This window comes from Archocentrus centrarchus, chromosome 23 (assembly GCF_007364275.1).
Source record: "Archocentrus centrarchus isolate MPI-CPG fArcCen1 chromosome 23, fArcCen1, whole genome shotgun sequence".
Classification (NCBI taxonomy): domain Eukaryota; kingdom Metazoa; phylum Chordata; class Actinopteri; order Cichliformes; family Cichlidae; genus Archocentrus; species Archocentrus centrarchus.
In genome coordinates this window covers 2,340,859-2,358,706 of record NC_044368.1, presented here as the reverse complement: position 1 = coordinate 2,358,706, position 17,848 = coordinate 2,340,859, and the positions used below count along the sequence as shown (strand labels likewise).

Genomic DNA, 17,848 nt, shown 5'->3' with positions numbered 1-17,848 from the left:
GCGAGTGTTACACCCAGTTTAGCTGACAGGCCACAGACAGCCCAGCCTAATCTCACCAGGGTCGGTCACCTGGTTGGCTGTTGGATCAAAACAAGGGGAAGTCCAAATGAATTTCTTCAGTTTCAAATTAATATGTTTATTTTTCAGTTTTTTAAAATTTCCGCTGTCAGGTTAAAGTCAGAAAACAGATAATATCAAATATCAGCGATCAGCACTTTATTCTATACAGATGTATTCATCAGAAAAATAACTGTAATCTTTGGTTATTACAGCTTCAAGTTCTGTAGTTTCCAGGTTTGGTGGTATTTATGTATAGTTTGAATAATACAGGACCAAGAGTGGAGCCCTGCGGCACTCCACGGCCCAAACATTCCTGATACCAGGCGTCCATAAACGCAAAATCTTACCCAGTGGTTAGAAAAGGGATATAAATGTCTTCATTTGGACATCGAGGCATAAAAATGTCCCCTTTTCACCATTCTTGTACAATCTATAGATTAAACATGCAGTAAATTATTAACATATGCATGCTGATAATTTTTTTTTATATAACTCATGTAAGCTTGTTGTTATTGGTAGGTGTTAGTGTTCCATAGTTGCCAGATTTGGTGTATTTGTGTATAGTTGAATAGTAAAGGACCAAGAACAGAGCCCTGTGGCTCTCCATTTCCAGCTCATGAGTATTTGGTTGATTTCTTTGTTTTCTGTGTCATCTGTCAAAATGTTGGTTTGTCATATAATCGTTAACATTACAGGCAATCAAAGGCAATCAGATAAAAGTAGAAATTTGTCTATTATAGTTCACGGTGACTGTAAACATTTTCTGACATTTTACATATTAAAAGGTAAGAAGTGGATGTATTCATGCTAACATGTTTTCATATATTTATTTTATATTATTATTATTTTTTAAAATTCTGATTGGAGTGATGATGACACACTCGCTTTTCTTGGGTGCGACATTATTCACATAGAAGCAGAAACCACAGAGCGGCCGAGGTTCTGCTGCACAGGAAACAGGAAGCAGCTGAAAGCGAGGCAGAAACGTCACAAGAAAAACGAAGCTGAGACGAACCCAAAGAAACCGGAAGTAAATATCGACTGCCTTCAAAATAGAGGCATATCTCTACTGACAACAGTCGAGAAAGTAACGAGGTTTGACGTCCAGGGGCGTGGACTGTTTTCTAGTAAATAAATTAAATCTCATCAAATGTTCAAACTTGTAGTCACAGTTAGATAATTGGTGTACCTGTTTCTTACATTTTGTTTTTTATTTAACACAGTCTTTATTTTCTCAGTGCATTTATAACCATTCATTTCTTTTCATTTGTTACCTTATTAGAAATCAATACTTTCTGACTGGTTTCTTCACAGTGGACCACCAGTTTTATATTTTTAACTATTTATTTATTCCTTTTTTGTATACTTTATTTTTGCCTTTATTTTGAGATTATTGAAATTTGCTGCTTTTTCTCGTTCTGTTTTTGGTCAGTTTTCTAACACCAGTAAAATTATCTGACCTTTCCCCCAGAATTTTGTAATAAAAGCTACTTAAGGAGAAAGTGTTATTTTGAAAATACTGACATAGAATAACGGTTTTTGTTTACTAGTCATAATACTTGTCATTTTAATTATGTTTAAATGATATTTTAAGTTCATTTTAACTCGAGGCTCACTTTTTGTTTTCTTTATTTTTTCCATTGTAGCTTTCAGTCAGAGGAGCGCAGTCTCAGAATAGAGCTGCTGCTCCTCCACATCAAAAGGATCCAGTTGAGGTGGTTCGGGCATCTGACTAGGATGCCTCCTGGGTCCTGGGGCAGACCCAGGACACGCTGGAGAGATCCCCCAGATGAACTGGAGGAGTGTTTTGTGTTTTACACAAATCCCTTTGGGGTTGCATCAGGACGGGCATCATGGTAAAAATCTCCCAAATCAACCAGAGCTGCTAGGGTGACCCCTCATCAGTGAGAGGCTATCTATTTCTAGTTATTTAAGATTATTTTTTTATAAAGGATTTTTATTTTATAAATAATGTATGTCATGTTATCTTGTCTAAAATACCAAATGACTTCACATATATCTTATTAAAGTTAAAACGGAACTATCTGAAATCCAAATAAACAAATAAACACAATAAAGAATGTATAATATGTAATATATAATTTATGACTTTATGACACAATAACGTAAAATACCTCAAATTGAACAAAACAAGGATGTTTTTCAGGTTTGAAGCCCAGCGAGAGTTTTATTTTGAAAAGCCGGAAAGGAGGCGCTTTTGTTCGCTGCGTCGAGCTTGACGTCAGCGCGTCGGCAGCAGGAGGGAGCGGCTCGGGTCGAGCGACGTTCACTGCGAACGGGAGAGAGAGCGAGCGGCGGAGCGCGCAGCGGAGCGGACGGGTGGATGACTGTGAGTACCGCGTACTTTCTCTCGTTTCTCGCTTTTCCCTCTTTTTCCTTGCATTTCTCTCCTCTCCTCCCTCGTTTATGTAGATGTAGGCTAACCCGGGACGAACCGGGACAGGTCTCGGCTCGCAAGCAGGGGAGACAGGCCGGTGGCGAGCCGTGCTGGGCTGGGTTTGCGGAAGCAAGCGACCGGCGGATAGACAGACGGACGGACGCAGAGGCAGACAGACGGACGGACAGCGGCTCTGCTAATGAGAAAACCGCTCAAATCAGACACACTGACGGCCTCGCGGCGGCATGGCGGCTGTCTGTCCGTCTGTGTGTCTGCTTCCGGTCCGTAGAGCCCAAAATCCGCTCCTGCTCGCAGTTTGTCTCTGCTCTTCCGAGGCAGCGGGGCCTCCTAGCAAAGCTCCCCGGGTAGGGAACGTTCTGAGGTGGCCATAGAGAAGCGGGACCCCCGCTGCTCCCCTGGAGGAAAAAAATGAAAGAAGGGAGGAAGTAACTGATGAGAGGCTGCAGAGTTTAGGAGTTTGGGGGAACCTGCCTGGCTGAAGTGCACAGACACGGCATGGTTTTATTCCTCTCCTGTTGTACTGCCTGTCAGCAACACACACACACACACACACACACACACTGAGTATTGACAGGCCCCACCTAGTTCTGCTTGACTCAGGGATCTGTGCGTGTGTTGTGAGTCCATCTTTCTCCTCTGACAACTTCACTAGATTAACATTCTTCAGTGACTGCTGGAAAAAGCAGAAGTGCACTCTGAGTGCACAAAACACTGAAAAAAATACGAGTTAAAATGCAGGTTTCTGGGTGGGTGTTACTGTGGAGCTGTGCAGTGAAGCACTGGCTAATTAAACATTATTTATAGTGTATAAATTATGAGTTTGCAGTGATAGCAGCAGATCCTCTTTTTGTTCATATGTAAACAAAACAAGCAGGAACCGCTGACACAGTATGACGTTGCTTTCAGTCAGTATTTATGTCCTCGGTGACTCTTTGTTTTACAGTTCTGTATTAATATGCTGTGTAGTTTGATTGTTATCGCTCAGGTATTAAGTGTGAACTGCAGCTGAAGTCTTTAAATGGGGTTGTTTATAAAGGAGTATGTGTGCAGTGTTTCCTTTTGAACTGTTGCACAGTGGGCATATAACTGCTTCTGTGTATTGTTGAGGCTGTGAAATGAGACGTGACCTCCTGTTGGTTTTTACTCAGACTGTATATAAAAGATGGATGTAGACACCCACTGTTAGCATTTTGTTGCCTTGTTGGAGGCAGAAGTGACCTGGTAGTGCAGTTAACCGTATTATTGGACGGATAATTGCATTAAAAAAGGCTCCAACAGCACAAACACAGTCCAGAGGTCCAGTTCAGGGACTCCAATTAGCTGAAGCCACCTGTGTCGCCATCCGGTTATCGAGACCAAAACAGCTGTTGGTATCAGGCTGTGAGGTTGGACATTTTAACACGGGAGCCTCGATGCTGCAGCCTCACGTGGACATTAGAGGAGCTTCAGCTTTTATTTTAGGTTCATTTTTCAGGCCTGGAGGTTCCTGTTTGGGACTTCCTATTCGTTTGTAGCCTGCAGCACAGGTGTGGTAACCTGAGCAGTCTTGACACATATTTGATGAGTGGCAGTGATTGGGTAGGAGGAGGTTTGCTTTAAAAAGAGCAAATCAGAGCAGTTTCTTTATTTAGATTTGCACTCGGAGGCAGCGTCCTCATTGGTTTGGCTTGTCTCTTTGCTGATTGGTTAGCAGGATTACTCAGAATCTGTGGTGTCGCCTCCCACCGAGAAGACCCTGAGTTTGACCCCACCGGTCAGTCGGGGCCTTGCTGTGTGGCGTTTGCATGTTCTTCTTGACCCTGCGTGGGTTTTCTCCGGGTACCCCGGCTGGACGGGTCGCTCTGTGATGCGCTGGTGACCCGTCCAGGGTAGCGCCCCACGTCACGCCTACTCTACAGCCCTGAAGTGGATAAGTGGAAGAAAATGGATGTATGGATTATGGCAACTTCCTCATTTATAATACTTTTTGAAGCTTAATTATTTGTGCTTTATTGGGAGATGAATATTAATCACTATATTTCTGTAACACATGTTGATCTTGTACTGCTTGCTGTGGTTCTGCGTCTGTGCATGTTTCTGTTATGTCTTATTGTGCGTGTGGCTCATGCTTCGTCATCACACGCCATCGTCAGATGTGCAGGGGAAAGTCCCGATGCAGTAACACTCGTGCAGGGGCAGGTTTACGTCCAGAGACCATGTTTCAGGCACCGTCGAGGTGTTTGAGGAGTCTCGGCTCGTCCAGCTTTCCCCTCCTGGCCTCACCTCTGCTGCTGCTGAGCCGGTGACTTCCTGCGAAGCGCTGAACTCGCCTGGACTTGCTGCAGAGCGAGGTTGTGAGGCGAGCCCTCTTCAGACCCTCAGGCGATGAAATCCATCTCTGCCGATGCCTTCGCTCACAATGGGGCAGATAAAACTCGAGATGTGAACTCCTCCCGGTTTCCACCCAATCACCTCTTGTGCGTTTAGCACAGTTACACAACTGTTGTGGTTAGAGGTGGAGAAATTTAGGAGGACTTTTACACAGTATGTACATTTTAAGAGTCAAAAAGATCGAGATTTTTCTTGTTTTCCTGTGAGCCGCACAAGTTTTTATTTAAGATTTGAACCAAAGCCCTGAACAAGGAAAGCCACCAGGAGCCATTCATTGTTTGTTTGTTGCCCTAAAAATAAACTTAAGAGGGGGAAATTTAATATTTTTATGTTCTTAGGGAGGATTAGCAATATAAAGTACTAAGATCTTGTTTTTGTTCCTGTGACCTGTACACCACAGATTTACGGGAACCCTGTAACCCAGTCTTCCACGTCCCTGCAGCCACCGAAATTCAAGTAACGGGTTTCTGACCGAGCCAAGCCAGCTTTCTTCTGATTGGCTGCCCCTCGTAAGCAGAATGTTTGAACTGCACACAGCATGAAAGATGGGTGTAGATGGGTTACATCACCAGCTGGACAGTCAAGTCCTGTTATGAAGCCTCGAGCTGAGCATTTTCTCAGCTGCCATCTTGGTTTTTCAAGAAACTGGAAGTTTTTTTTGCAGCCGGAGGAATCGCCCCCTGGTGGCGAATCGGCCGGTTTCAAGCTTCACTTATCAGATCTGGAAGCTACGTTCGTCATCTGTACAGTTTATGGCTTGAACAGCTGGTGGGTGGGGCTTTGGAGTCTGAGATGACCATATTAGGGATATCCACACTGTATGACATCACAAAGATCCGAGAATAGTAAAAACTCTTTGAATCTGAGTGTTTGGAGCCCAAGCTTTTGGCTCGCAGGGGTTACTGGTGCATACCCTGTCCTTATTAGAAACTTTGGCCATGTTTAATGTGAACATCCACCATTGGAGCAGGAGCCATGTGACAGGAAATAAAGGTGCTCTTTAAATCTGAAATCACTCCTGGTGTTCCTCATTTAAAGTCTTAGAGTTTTAGAGTCTTTGCTGGTTCTGTTTGTCTTGCTTAAAGCCAGATTTTAAAGTACGAACTGGTTTTAAAGTCTGTGAACGCATCGTGTCAGCGGTGGTCCTCACAAACAGTGTGTGTGTGTGTGTGTGTGTGTGTGTGTGTGTGTGTCGTGTTGCTTCTTGTTTCCGTGACAGTGGAGCACTGCACACACACAGCGAGGCATGAGTGGTATGCATCCACATGCGGAGACATGGGTGCATAGCAACAGTAACCAGGAAGGATTCCACAGCTGTGACATCACCACCAGCTGTGCGATCATGTGACCCCACAGTTTTCAGTAGCCTACCGCATGCATGCTGGGTAATCATTATCTCCCAGTGAGAGGCAGGAAGTCTTCATCTGTGTGTTTGTAATTGGTGGTGTAACATCTCCAGGTGCATCATAGCAGAAGGCGGGGCTTACTGTAATGCTGCTCTGTCATTGGTTGCTGTGGCTCGATGTCCAATAACGACCTGCTAACAGGCTCCTCTGTGTTTGTGTCTCGCCCAGCAGACAGACAGTCAGGATGCGTGAATACAAACTGGTTGTTTTAGGATCAGGAGGCGTCGGCAAGTCAGCTCTGGTAAGTAAAAAAGATCCACTCTACTGTCGTTAGTCAGCTGTTTGCATTAAAGTACGAGTGTGACGTGGTTCTATTTGGTATCTAATGTCAGTGAGTCCCATTAAAAAAACAAATTCTGAATGTATCCTACTAACCAGCTCAGAGCCACAGCACAACACCCTGCACTTCATTTCAACTTCCACTAATGTGGATCAATCTGCTGCTGAATATAGTCCCACCTAAAAATAATAAAGAAATAGAAAAACAGAAAATATATCATTCTAATAATGATAATAGAACATTACAATAATGAAAAATATTTATATAAAATTAAGAAAAATAAATAAAAACAATATTTGTAATTAGGTAAACATTTCAAATAATAAAAAATTGATAAAAAATAACTAAGAAAATCTATAAGAAATGCTACAATAAAAAGACATTAAATAAAATGAGGAATAAAGACAGAAAATGTAGAATAATAATTCATTAAAATATTAGTGAAACAAGAATAGAGAAGAAAAACTGCAGATATATTATTTTTATTTTTAAATAAACATTAAAAAATTAGAAAAATAGATTTTTCCATTCATCCATTTTCTTCTGCTCATCCAGTCAAAGAATCAATACAAAAGCAGCACATGTGTGACAATTTTTAATTAAATGTTTTAACAGTTTAATAAAATATCCTACATAGAAAAACAAAATGTATTTATTTATATTTTATCAGATAAAAATGAAATTAAAAGTTATAAAAATGGAAAAAAGTAAAATATTAAAATAGTAATGCAAAAACAGGGAATAATAATAATAATGAAATAAAAATATTAAAATACATTCAACTGAATAAAGTATACACAGATGGAAAAAAATATTTTAATTAACAAGTTTAAACAATTAAATGCAAAGAATAAATTAAATCTATTTACAGTGTTGTGGATTGAAGACGTCATTTAGTTTAAAAACCTGTGTTTGAATCTAAATGGCTGCACGCTGATGTCACTGTGCTTCCTCTGTGCGCCCCGTCAGCACTGACACACAAACACAGCCGTGTCAGTCGCGCTACAATGAAGCGCTTCAGTCCACATGATATAATGGAGACGTGTCAGAGCGACACATTAATTCCATTCTAATGACTCCCAATGGGAGCTGAACAGAGCTCCATTAACACCGCTGCCCTACTTCTCTGTGTCCCGCTGCCTGTCTCTGTCCGTCTGCCTCCAGACTGTCCAGTTTGTTCAGGGAATCTTTGTGGAGAAATACGACCCCACGATAGAGGACTCCTACAGGAAGGTAGGACATCCTCATCCTTGGACATGTGACTTATTCCCACCAGCCCTGCTCCGTCAGACCTTTAACACCTGCTGTTTATGTGTGCACTGTTTAGTTTCGTTACTTTTAGCTTTAGTCCAGATGTTTTAGCAGTAACACAAAGTTTTGAGGTGAGCTCAGATACTGAGAGGAGGCGTTGTGATCCAGAGCGCTGATTGATGAGATTGTAGAGAAAAATAAGAAGTCGACACAGTTGTGATTCTCTGTTTGTTTCTCCAGCAAGTCGAGGTCGATGGACAGCAGTGTATGCTGGAGATCCTGGACACGGCGGGGACAGTAAGAGCCGACACATACTTTTTGGTCATGTGATGTGCCCGTCTGTCTCCCTGACCATCTGTCTGTCTGTCTGTCTGTAGGAGCAGTTCACGGCGATGAGAGACCTGTACATGAAGAACGGCCAGGGCTTCGCTCTGGTGTACTCCATCACGGCTCAGTCCACCTTCAACGACCTTCAGGACCTCAGAGAGCAGATCCTCAGAGTGAAGGACACCGAGGATGTAAGAACGCTGAACCTCAGCAGCCCATCATCTGATGATTTACCTCCTGGAGGCTGACTTTTTGTCCCCACAGCATTAAACAGGCACTCGAGCTCCTTTTAGTGGTTTAATGGCTTTCATCCTCAGATGGTGGAGTTTGTAGAGATGTTGAGTTCCTGCTTAATTTGTCCAGCTGTAGTAAATCAGTCACTGATGTTCGTATTTATAACTCTTGTTTCTTGGCTCTGAGGCAGTTGCCTGGAAACCAGCGGAGAAGGCGAGAAGTTGCTGGTGGCGGCCAAAAATAGTTCTTCATGACAGCAAAATGTCGTTTTAGATAAAACGGGTAAATCTGAGCTTCGGAGGACGTGTAATCTGTCGCCTTCAGATAATCCTGCTTCCAGGCTTTATGCTAAGCTAAGCTAGCTTGCTGTACACAGATGTGCGTGTCAGTTATCTCCTGAAGCAGAGCGTCACTTAAAAAGCAGGTTTTTGTTTTAAAACGCCTCCATCAGGCGGCCTGTGTGGAGAGCTTTAGCTCTGCTGCCCCCTGCTGGACGTGAGTTATAGTTTAGTCTCCAAAAAAAGTTTAATTTAAAATAAATTCTAATGAGGAAAGAAAAATAAACACAAACTATTAGAAACATGGAAAAAATACTGTGCAAAATAGATGTGAAATAAGAGGTTTATTTAATAATATTAAATGCACAGTTGAAGAAATGATCCTAAACAAAAAACAATAGGTCACTAAATTACAGTTTAAGTAAATAAATTTATAAGGTGTAAAGAATAAAAAAAATACAGCATAAATCTGGACTTAGAAATAATTAAAAAAAAAAGGAAATTACTTTTGAAAAGAAAAACACAAATTAATTTAAATTCATGAATTAAAATGCGCAACAAAAACAAATAGAAAAAAATATACATTTAAAATTGTTTTAAACAAAAAGCCTAATAAATAAATAACTAAGTAAATAAATAAAATTTCATTCTGTACAATGACTAATAAAGTATGATTGATCGAAAATGATAAAAATAAAGTATTAATTAAAAACCAAAAACATTTTGAAATTATAAATTTTACACAATAAAAAATGGAGCTAGAAATTGATTTTAAGTTTTAAAACATAAATTTGAGATTATGCATTCACTTTAATCAATAAAATATTTGAATTTTTTTATTAATAAGCAAACTGAGTATTTGCATAGTGAGTAAATAGATGAACAGATGAGTAATATTACGAACATTTTGATTCAGGAAGGAGGCGACACGTACGAGTAATCCTGAACTCCGCAGCACGTGGATCCTTCATGATACAGTTTGTTACAGATTCAGTAATTCAATGTGAAATTTACAGATTACAGAACGAAACGCTGATGCCACCGATGTGAGTTTGCTCTCGTTAAATAGTCCACGTGTCGCTGTGCTGTGAACCGCTTTGGTGTGAATCTGAGTGTTTGGCGTGCCGCTGCAGGTTCCCATGATCCTGGTTGGGAATAAATGCGACTTGGAGGTGGAACGTGTGGTGGCCAAAGAGTCGGGAATCGGGCTCGCCCGCCAGTGGAACTCCTGTGCCTTCTTGGAGACCTCGGCCAAGAGCAAGATCAACGTCAACGAGGTGACTAAACAGACCCACTAAAGCCTGAACGATTAAACACGGCTGGTTTCCTCATATGACTAAACTCTCTGTCTTTGGGCTTCTGAATTTTGAGCACCTTTGATTATGCAAAATGATGTGCACAACATCTGGAGTTTGATGATGGAATACTAGCGTTTGTTCTTCTGTGAAGGCCGGACATAAAGTTGAATATAGAGTGAGCCAGATGAGAGAATCGTGGCTCAAAATGCTCAGACATCAGTTATGTCAGTCTGTGGGTTGTGATAAAGTGCTGAACTCTCAGAGTCTGGAGGCATTTGAAAGCAGATCAGGATCTGCTTATTTTCTTTAAACTTCATAGACTGTACATAAAAGATGGACATAATCAGCGACGTCGCTCATTAGTTTCAGACATGTTGAAGCCTCAGCATTAGAGTTTCAGCCATGTTGGTGTTTTGGAGGCAGAAATGATGTTTAGACTGTTACAGTAACCAAACACTACGTATGAAGAAGCATTTTACTTAATGGAAATAAATAATAATAACTAGGGCTCCTGGGTGGCTTAGTGGTGAAGCCGGTGACCACATACATAAGCCGCGTTGCGGTGCGGGTTTGCGTCCCGGCCTGTCGCCAATTTGCCCGCGTGTCTTCCCCCATATCTTTCCCCCATTTCCTGTCTCTCTCCACTACTAACAAAAGCCGCTGTGGCCAAAAAAAAAATAATAATAATAACTAAAAGGTCTAAAATAATATTTTAGATCAGAATTCCAATTTTAACCCCTGAATTCTTAGATTGCTTTCAGAATTTTTACTTATTCTCCAAATTTTTCCTCTTATGGTGTTAACTGTCTCATTACAATTCTGGCTTTGCTCTCAGAATTTTTTCATGTGAAAAAAATCTGACATTGTCCTTGGAATTTTTCATGTTAGAAAGCTGTTTGTGTCAGCAATTCAATTCAGTTCAGGAAATAACAATATATAGGAGTTGTCTTTAGTTTTATTCTTTGTCTGATTTGGTGCAGACTGAAATGATTGATGTTTATGATTGTAATTGCTTAAATATTGATGGGTAGCTTGATTTATAATACTACAAAATAATAAGTAACTAAAACTTCAAAATAAGTAGTATGGAGTAGAAAGTACAATACTTGCATCCAAAATGTAGTGGAATAAAAGTGGAAAGCAGCATAACATGAAAAAAATGTATACAGCCTCAGTAAAGTACTTGAGTAATGTAATGTACTCTGTTACATTCAGCATACCTAATGGTGTAAGACTGAGTACTCTAGTCCAGTGGCTTTGGTGGGGAGCACGTGGTGGGTCAGTCAGATTTCCGGGGGGCTGGTGCCATCCCATGCCCCCCTTCTTGACACAACCCTGGAAAAGAGGGCGGATGCTCGCAAGTTTGGTTAGCAGCTGTGCTAGAATTTCACTCTATCAAAGCAGCCACGCTCCCTATCTTTAACTTTAACCCTTAATAAAATCCAGAGATCAGTGAAAATAGAATTCACCTCCCTGATGTTTATTTTTACATGTTTATTTCTGCTGTAAATTTGGACATTTTAACACGGGAGTCCATGGGGACTGACTCACTGCTGGAGCCCCTGGTGGACATTAGATGAACTGCAGTTTCTGGCAGTTTTTGGCGTTTCTTTAGTAGTTTTTGGTATTTTTGTGTAGTTTTTGTTGGGTTTTGGCAGCGTTGGCTTAATTTTTTTTGTGTATGTGTGCAGATCTTTTATGACCTCGTCCGACAGATCAACAGGAAGAGTCCAGCACCAGGGAAAACTCGCAAAAGGTCCACCTGTCAGCTTCTCTAATGACAGGTAGCTCTTATGATCTCTCACACACACACACACACACACACACACACACACACACACACTCTGGGTACATCACACACATGTTTATTTATGCACACTGGTTCTCTGTTTCCAGTTTTCTGCTCACCCGACAACCAACCAACCAACCAATCACATGACATCTTCCAGCTGGCCACGCCCCTTTAACACAACCATATCATCACCAACATTAGCCACCTCTGACCTCTGTTACCATGACGACTGCATCTCCCATTGGCTCATCACACTATCTAAAGGAGACTGTTGCCTTGGAAACATTGAAACAAAACATCAAAGGACTGCAACGGTGGCGGCGATGATGATGATGATGATTCTGCTGTTGCAGGAATGCGGGGCCATAAACTACGGTTCCCATCATGCTCTCTGTTAGGCTGTCTTTGCAGTGGGGAGTGGCTTCTTGCTTTTTTTTTTTTTTTTTTAATTTTAAACATTTCCTTCCTTTTCTTTCGCCTTGTTTTCTTGCAGCCCTGAGCCATTTACACGCAGCGCAGCCGTCGGCACCGCCGCAGTGATGATGGCGCCGCCGACACGGCTGACGCTGTGTGTGTGGCTCTGCTGAAACCTGTGGATTCATACTGTGGTTATTATTACAGTGGTTATGATTCTGTGTGAAAACATTTCAGAGTAATTTTATGTTTTGATTTTTTTTGGGGGGGGGGAGTGGGGGGGTTGCAGCAGGTCATGAGGTTAGCTTATCGTGCTGGTAGCATTGCGCTAGTTAAAGTTAGCTTGAAGCTAGCAAAGTCAGAAATGATACAGATATAGCAGGTGTGCTACAAAGGGACTCTAACCAATGAAATCCAGGGAGTGGCAGTGGGTGTGGCTTGTTACCATAGCAGCACAGTGAGCTGACTCCTGATCTGCTGTTCAGGGCGGACATGTTGCCTTTTGACAGCAGACTCACACTGGTCCAGTACCTTAACTCTGTGTGTGTGTGCGCGCGTGTGCGTGCGTGCGTGTGTGTGTGCGTGTGCGTGCGTGCATGTGTGTGTGTGTTACAGTTTCTGTAATGATTAATTTTTGACCTGCGGGGGTCGAGTTATGATTATGGAGCTGAACAGCCGACAGATGTTGTCTCTGTGGCGTTAGCCGTAAAATTTCCTGCTTTAAAATGTTATTAACGCAACACGTCTGAGTGGAAGCGCTGAGTTTTTGTCCTTTTCTGACTTTAACTGATAAGACATCAAAGGGGGGGGGTCATGCTCATGTTAAGCTCTGATATTGCTGCGGGATCCATTTAAAAGAAACATTAACATCCTTACTGTCCTTTCCCTTTTGCAGCTCCTGGGTTAAAGCAAGCCTCTTTAAGGCTGCCCCCCCTCCCTAAAAGCCCACCGTCTTCTAATTGGTCCACATATAGGAGCCTGCAGAGGGGCAACACCAAAACCATTTTCTGCCCATGAACAAACTGAAGCCTGAGCTTTGTGCTCACACGTGTTCAGCTCGTAATTTAAAACTTTTAAATTTAAGGAGGAGAACAAAAATATTAGCAGGATTTTCAGAATAAAGTTGGAGAAGGAAGTTGGAATTTTAAGAATGAAGTCAAGATTTTCAGAATAAAATTATGAAGAACCGTATTTCTACCTGGTGGGAAATAACTTTGATAATAGTTGAATGTGACTCTAACATTGCTTCATAAAAACATTAAATAAAATGAAGCATAATTGGGCCCCTTTAAGCTGGGGAAAAGTGTGAGTTTGTGGCTTGGATTCTTGGTACATCGTGCTAACTCTTTGTTTTCTTATCAGTTAAAGAAGAAACTTCTCAGTGTTTCAGATTAATGGTAGCATGGAGGGGGTTAAAGCCGCAGAAAGCCTTTGAGTATGTGTTTGTGAAAGTGGGCTTGGTCAGCTTACAGAAGCCGCTCGCCGGACCCGTGACCTCTGTGAGTGCTGCTGTGCACGGTGTTGTACTATCAGGAGTGCCGCGGTGCAGCAGGGTGCTGCTGTCAGTATTCGGGGTCTCCTCCAGTACGTTCAGTCATGTAGCATGTTGATGTTTCTGCCAGTACCCAGTCTGACCTCCAGGAGGTGCTGCTGCTGCAACCGTTTGCATGCCGAGCAGAAGCTTCTGGGCCGGAGGGTCGTGTGCGGCCTCGGCGGGGCGATTGCGTGTTATGATATCCCCGGATGATTCCTGCTTTATGCTTGTAATAACCCCAGAGGAGGGGCTCATTATTGCCTCCAGTGGTCGTAAAGCGCAAAACACCCGCTGCTATTTTTGAAAGCTGCAGGTGTAATAGATGTTTCTGTCTACGCCACAAGGGGCAGCACTGAGCACCTTTTACAGGCAAAAACAAACTTGGATTAACAAGACGTACCATTTTATCAGTCTTACAAAAAATATGTTACTATAATGTCAGTTTAAAGCGATAGGAGGACATTTTTAAGGGTATTTTATCACTTCTCCTACACAGTGTCCGTATCTGGTTTATTAACAGGTAATGAATGATGACTAATACGGTACAGAAAATAGGTATAAAGCATGTTTAGTTGCATATAATGGTGTTTTTATGATTATTTTGACTGTTTATTCACATATATGTTGAACATTGCCGTGTATGCTCATTGTTGGAAAGTATTCCTTAATGTATAAATAGAGATGCTTCATATTATGTATTAATTTCATGTGATTATAGCTGTTTACAGTTATTAGTAGTTCATTAGGAGGAGAAATAAGGTGATAAATGCTTAAAAATGTCCTTGTATCGGTTTGAAAACTGCTTCAAAGTGAATTTAAGGGTTCATATACTTAGAAAAATTGAAGATTTCCAGGTTTTAATCGGGGTTTTGACGCCCAGCCGGGGTCGCACTCCCACATTTCTGGCCTCCGCCCAGCGGCTGCAGCAGTATTCGCCATTTTGTGTGACTTCTAAAGGTGTTGGTGTGCTTTAATAAGACAAACACACGAGTATGATGTGAGAAGTGACAGAAGCAGTTGTGTAAACCTTGAGAAAGAGAGCTCGGCCTTAATTTCACACATCTACGAGTGGGTGTGATTGTTGCTTTGAAGACGGCAGACTGAAATAGTTTCAAAGTCTTCGAGCACTTCAGTTGAAGCACACTGAGGCCTTGACAGCTACAGCAAACGAGATGTAACTTTTGGTTCCCATATTTGGCGTTGAAGAGCAGCATGTAAACATTTAATGGAAGGGGTAACGCCGTACAGCAGCTGTAAGCAGATATAAACATTTAAATGACTAAATCTGAAGCTGACATCGAAGTGGCGATTGCAGCTGCAGCCAAATGCAAACTGGAATGAGCAGTTCACAATAAGAAAAAAAATTGGTTTTTTTTTTTGTATTCCCGTTACTGATCTAAATCTGCTTCTTTTTCTCTGTATGGCATGATGACCAGTGAAATGTAAAAGAAACCAGTTCAGCCAGCAAGGTATCAGGCCTAAAATAAAAGAAAAAAATCCCAGTGTGCTGCTGGGAGATTAAGCACTGGTGCTGAAATGGTCTGAACTGGTTTCTTCCCAGTAATGGAAACCCACAGCGGCGGCGGGAGGGAGGGGGAGGGGATGGGAGGGGGCGGTGAAGCCAAATGTAAAGTTAAAAACTAAAAAGCCTTAAATGAATAAAAGTGGTGCAATTTTGTAACAGCAACCTGTGATGTGGAGTCATTCTGAATTCGAGACACACATGAAAACAAAAAACAGCGTGGCTCACCGAAGCTCTTGTTACCGTCCCCAAACATTTGCAGCTGCTGCGGCAAAACTAAAAATGGTCACTCGGACTTCTTCGAGACCACAGCCGAGTCAGACAAGGCTGTCCCATCCCTGCTTCCCTTCCTTGTGCTCTGGACTACGTCATTTGACAAGTGGCGGCGGAGCATCAGAGCTGGTATCCCCTGGACTGATAACGAAGGCCTCGGCGACCTGGACTTCGTTGACGATCTTGCTTTGAGTGTAGAGGATGAGACAAAGCTGCCAAGAATGATGACCAAGAAGCCACCGAGACTGGCCTCAGGATCAGCACCAATAAGTCAGATCAGGAAAGTAGGCGTGGTGGTCCAAACGAGGCGAGTGATGATCAAACCAAAATAAATGAGAGCACCATTATACTCAAGTTCATTCAAAGCACTTCCAACCAATCACACACTGGGACAGATTCATCAGGGGCAACTCGGGGTTCAGTATCTGCCCAAGGACACTGGAAGAGCTGGGGATCGATTGACCGACCTTCTAATTGGTAGATGACCAGCGCTAGCACTTTAGCCACATCCGCCCCAGTGGCAGCAGGTGGAGATGTGCCAGCAGATAGATCTGGTCCTTCATCTCTTGGAAGATCAAGAAGATATATGTCACGGCTTGAGGCTCGTGGATCGGAACGATTGTGATCCCTACACTTAACTATGCCAGTGAAACCTGGAAGGCGCCGGACTGAGATCTTTTAACAGAGGTGCTTACGTTGAATTCTCAAGATCTGAGAATTCTTGGTGGCTTTTCAGTCAAGATCAGCTTCATCTCATCCTCACTGAGTAAGGCACCGTTACCTGCAAAGTCCAGGCCAGCTCTGACGTACCACCAAGATTGTCTTCAAGATCAGTGCAGATAAGTCGAAGATCATGAACATATATGTCACAGCCCAAACAACGGGAGTGACAGCTGGACCGAAGGGTTGGGGGGGTGGGGTTGTGTGATCTCCAACAATGGAGCCGCAAAATCAAATGTCATATTGGGGAGGTGACGGCAGTCTTCTGGAGGGTGAGTAAGATCTGGTCCCCCATCTCCTTGAAGATCAAGCTCCCCCTTCTTACCTCGAACGTGATCCCTGTGCCAATTAACAACAAGAAGCTTGGTGTCTTTGAATTCTCAAGATCCAATATTATGACCACATCACTACCAAACAGGTCCTATGAAGAAGTGGTTTGTGAAAAGTCCACACCACCGTTACCCACTGAAGACTCTGACCGGTCAACCAGATCCTTTGACTCCAAACAGCCAAGAGGATGCCCCTTTATCAAGATCTAAAGGTGTGGAACATCAGGTGGGATGAAAAATCGGAAATGTTGGAAAACGCTGTTTGATGGTTCATTGTTGCATTATTATAATGCAGCCTAAAAGTTGTGATAGTTAATAAAATTAAAATGTAATAATAATCATAATTGTGGTGCAATATAATAACGTGACACTGACAGCAACATGTTTGCTCTTTTTGTTATTTTACTCAGTAGAACATGCAGAGTCTGCCTTCTGCTTTACATATTTTAATAGATTCTGATCTTGATCATTAGTGAGCCATTGGTAGCCACAGCGATGACACCTGTTCCTGCATTTTGATGCCTCAGTGTTAGTTTGTTTATTCACCCGGAGTGAGCATAAATCATGGAAAACATCAGCTTCTGCACAGCTGTTAAAGGTAAGTCTATCCACAGAGGCAACAATTGTTCATCTTGTATTTGTAAACATGTTTATTTCTGCTACAAAGGTGGACATGGGAGACTCGCTGCTGGCGCCTCTGCTGGACTGCAGAGGAACTGCAGCTTCATTTGGCGGTCTATGGTTGGGTCTGATGATTTTCTATATAAAATACCAGATGTTTGTGTGGCATTTTGATTTTCCAGAGAGAAAAAAACTAAGCACCAGGAAATTATTTTACTCAGATGAGTGGCTCCTGTGTGATATTGTACTGTTATGACCGTGTTTAACAGTAAATAATCCTCCTTTTAATCTGCTTGACTAACTTAATGCTGGCTTATGTAAGAAAGAGCAAAAATAATTAAAATATTTATGAAAGTAATATTTGTGAGTTGAATATGTTCTGCAGTTCTTAGACCTTCATATCTGAACTGCAGCTGTTTAGTGTTTAGATCAGGGGTCTTCAACTCCAGGCCTCGAGGTCCGGTGTCCTGCAGGTTTTAGATGTGTCTCTGCTTCAACACACCTGAGTCAAATATAGAAGTCATTAGCAGGACTCTGGAGAACTTGACTACATACTGAGGAGGTAATTCAGCCATTTGATTTAGGTGTGTTGGATCAGGGACACGTCTAAAACCTGCAGGACACGGCTCTCGAGGCCTGGAGTTGAAGAGCCCTGGTTTAGATGTTTCTCAGCCTTATGATTGATCTGCAGCTCTCAGAACTTGAGGACAGGTCAGTTAT

The 17,848-nt window shown here is 42.2% G+C and overlaps 1 protein-coding gene across 2 annotated transcripts; it reads left to right on the top strand.

Moving 5' to 3' along the window:
* The first annotated feature begins 2,320 nt into the window (after window positions 1-2,320).
* LOC115773197 (ras-related protein Rap-1b) lies at window positions 2,321-13,001 on the top strand. 2 transcript variants are annotated; one of them, XM_030719730.1, is made up of 8 exons: window positions 2,321-2,410; window positions 6,427-6,496; window positions 7,700-7,768; window positions 8,027-8,083; window positions 8,164-8,304; window positions 9,759-9,902; window positions 11,615-11,707; window positions 11,820-13,001. In XM_030719730.1, exons 2-7 carry the CDS (start codon window positions 6,440-6,442, stop codon window positions 11,699-11,701), a joined length of 555 nt encoding a protein of 184 aa, XP_030575590.1. In that variant the 5' UTR covers window positions 2,321-2,410; window positions 6,427-6,439; the 3' UTR covers window positions 11,702-11,707; window positions 11,820-13,001. The 2 variants fall into 2 exon arrangements, with proteins under 2 accessions (XP_030575590.1, XP_030575591.1); XM_030719731.1 differs by having other exon boundaries at window positions 2,344-2,410; window positions 6,424-6,496.
* The last annotated feature ends 4,847 nt before the right edge of the window (window positions 13,002-17,848 follow it).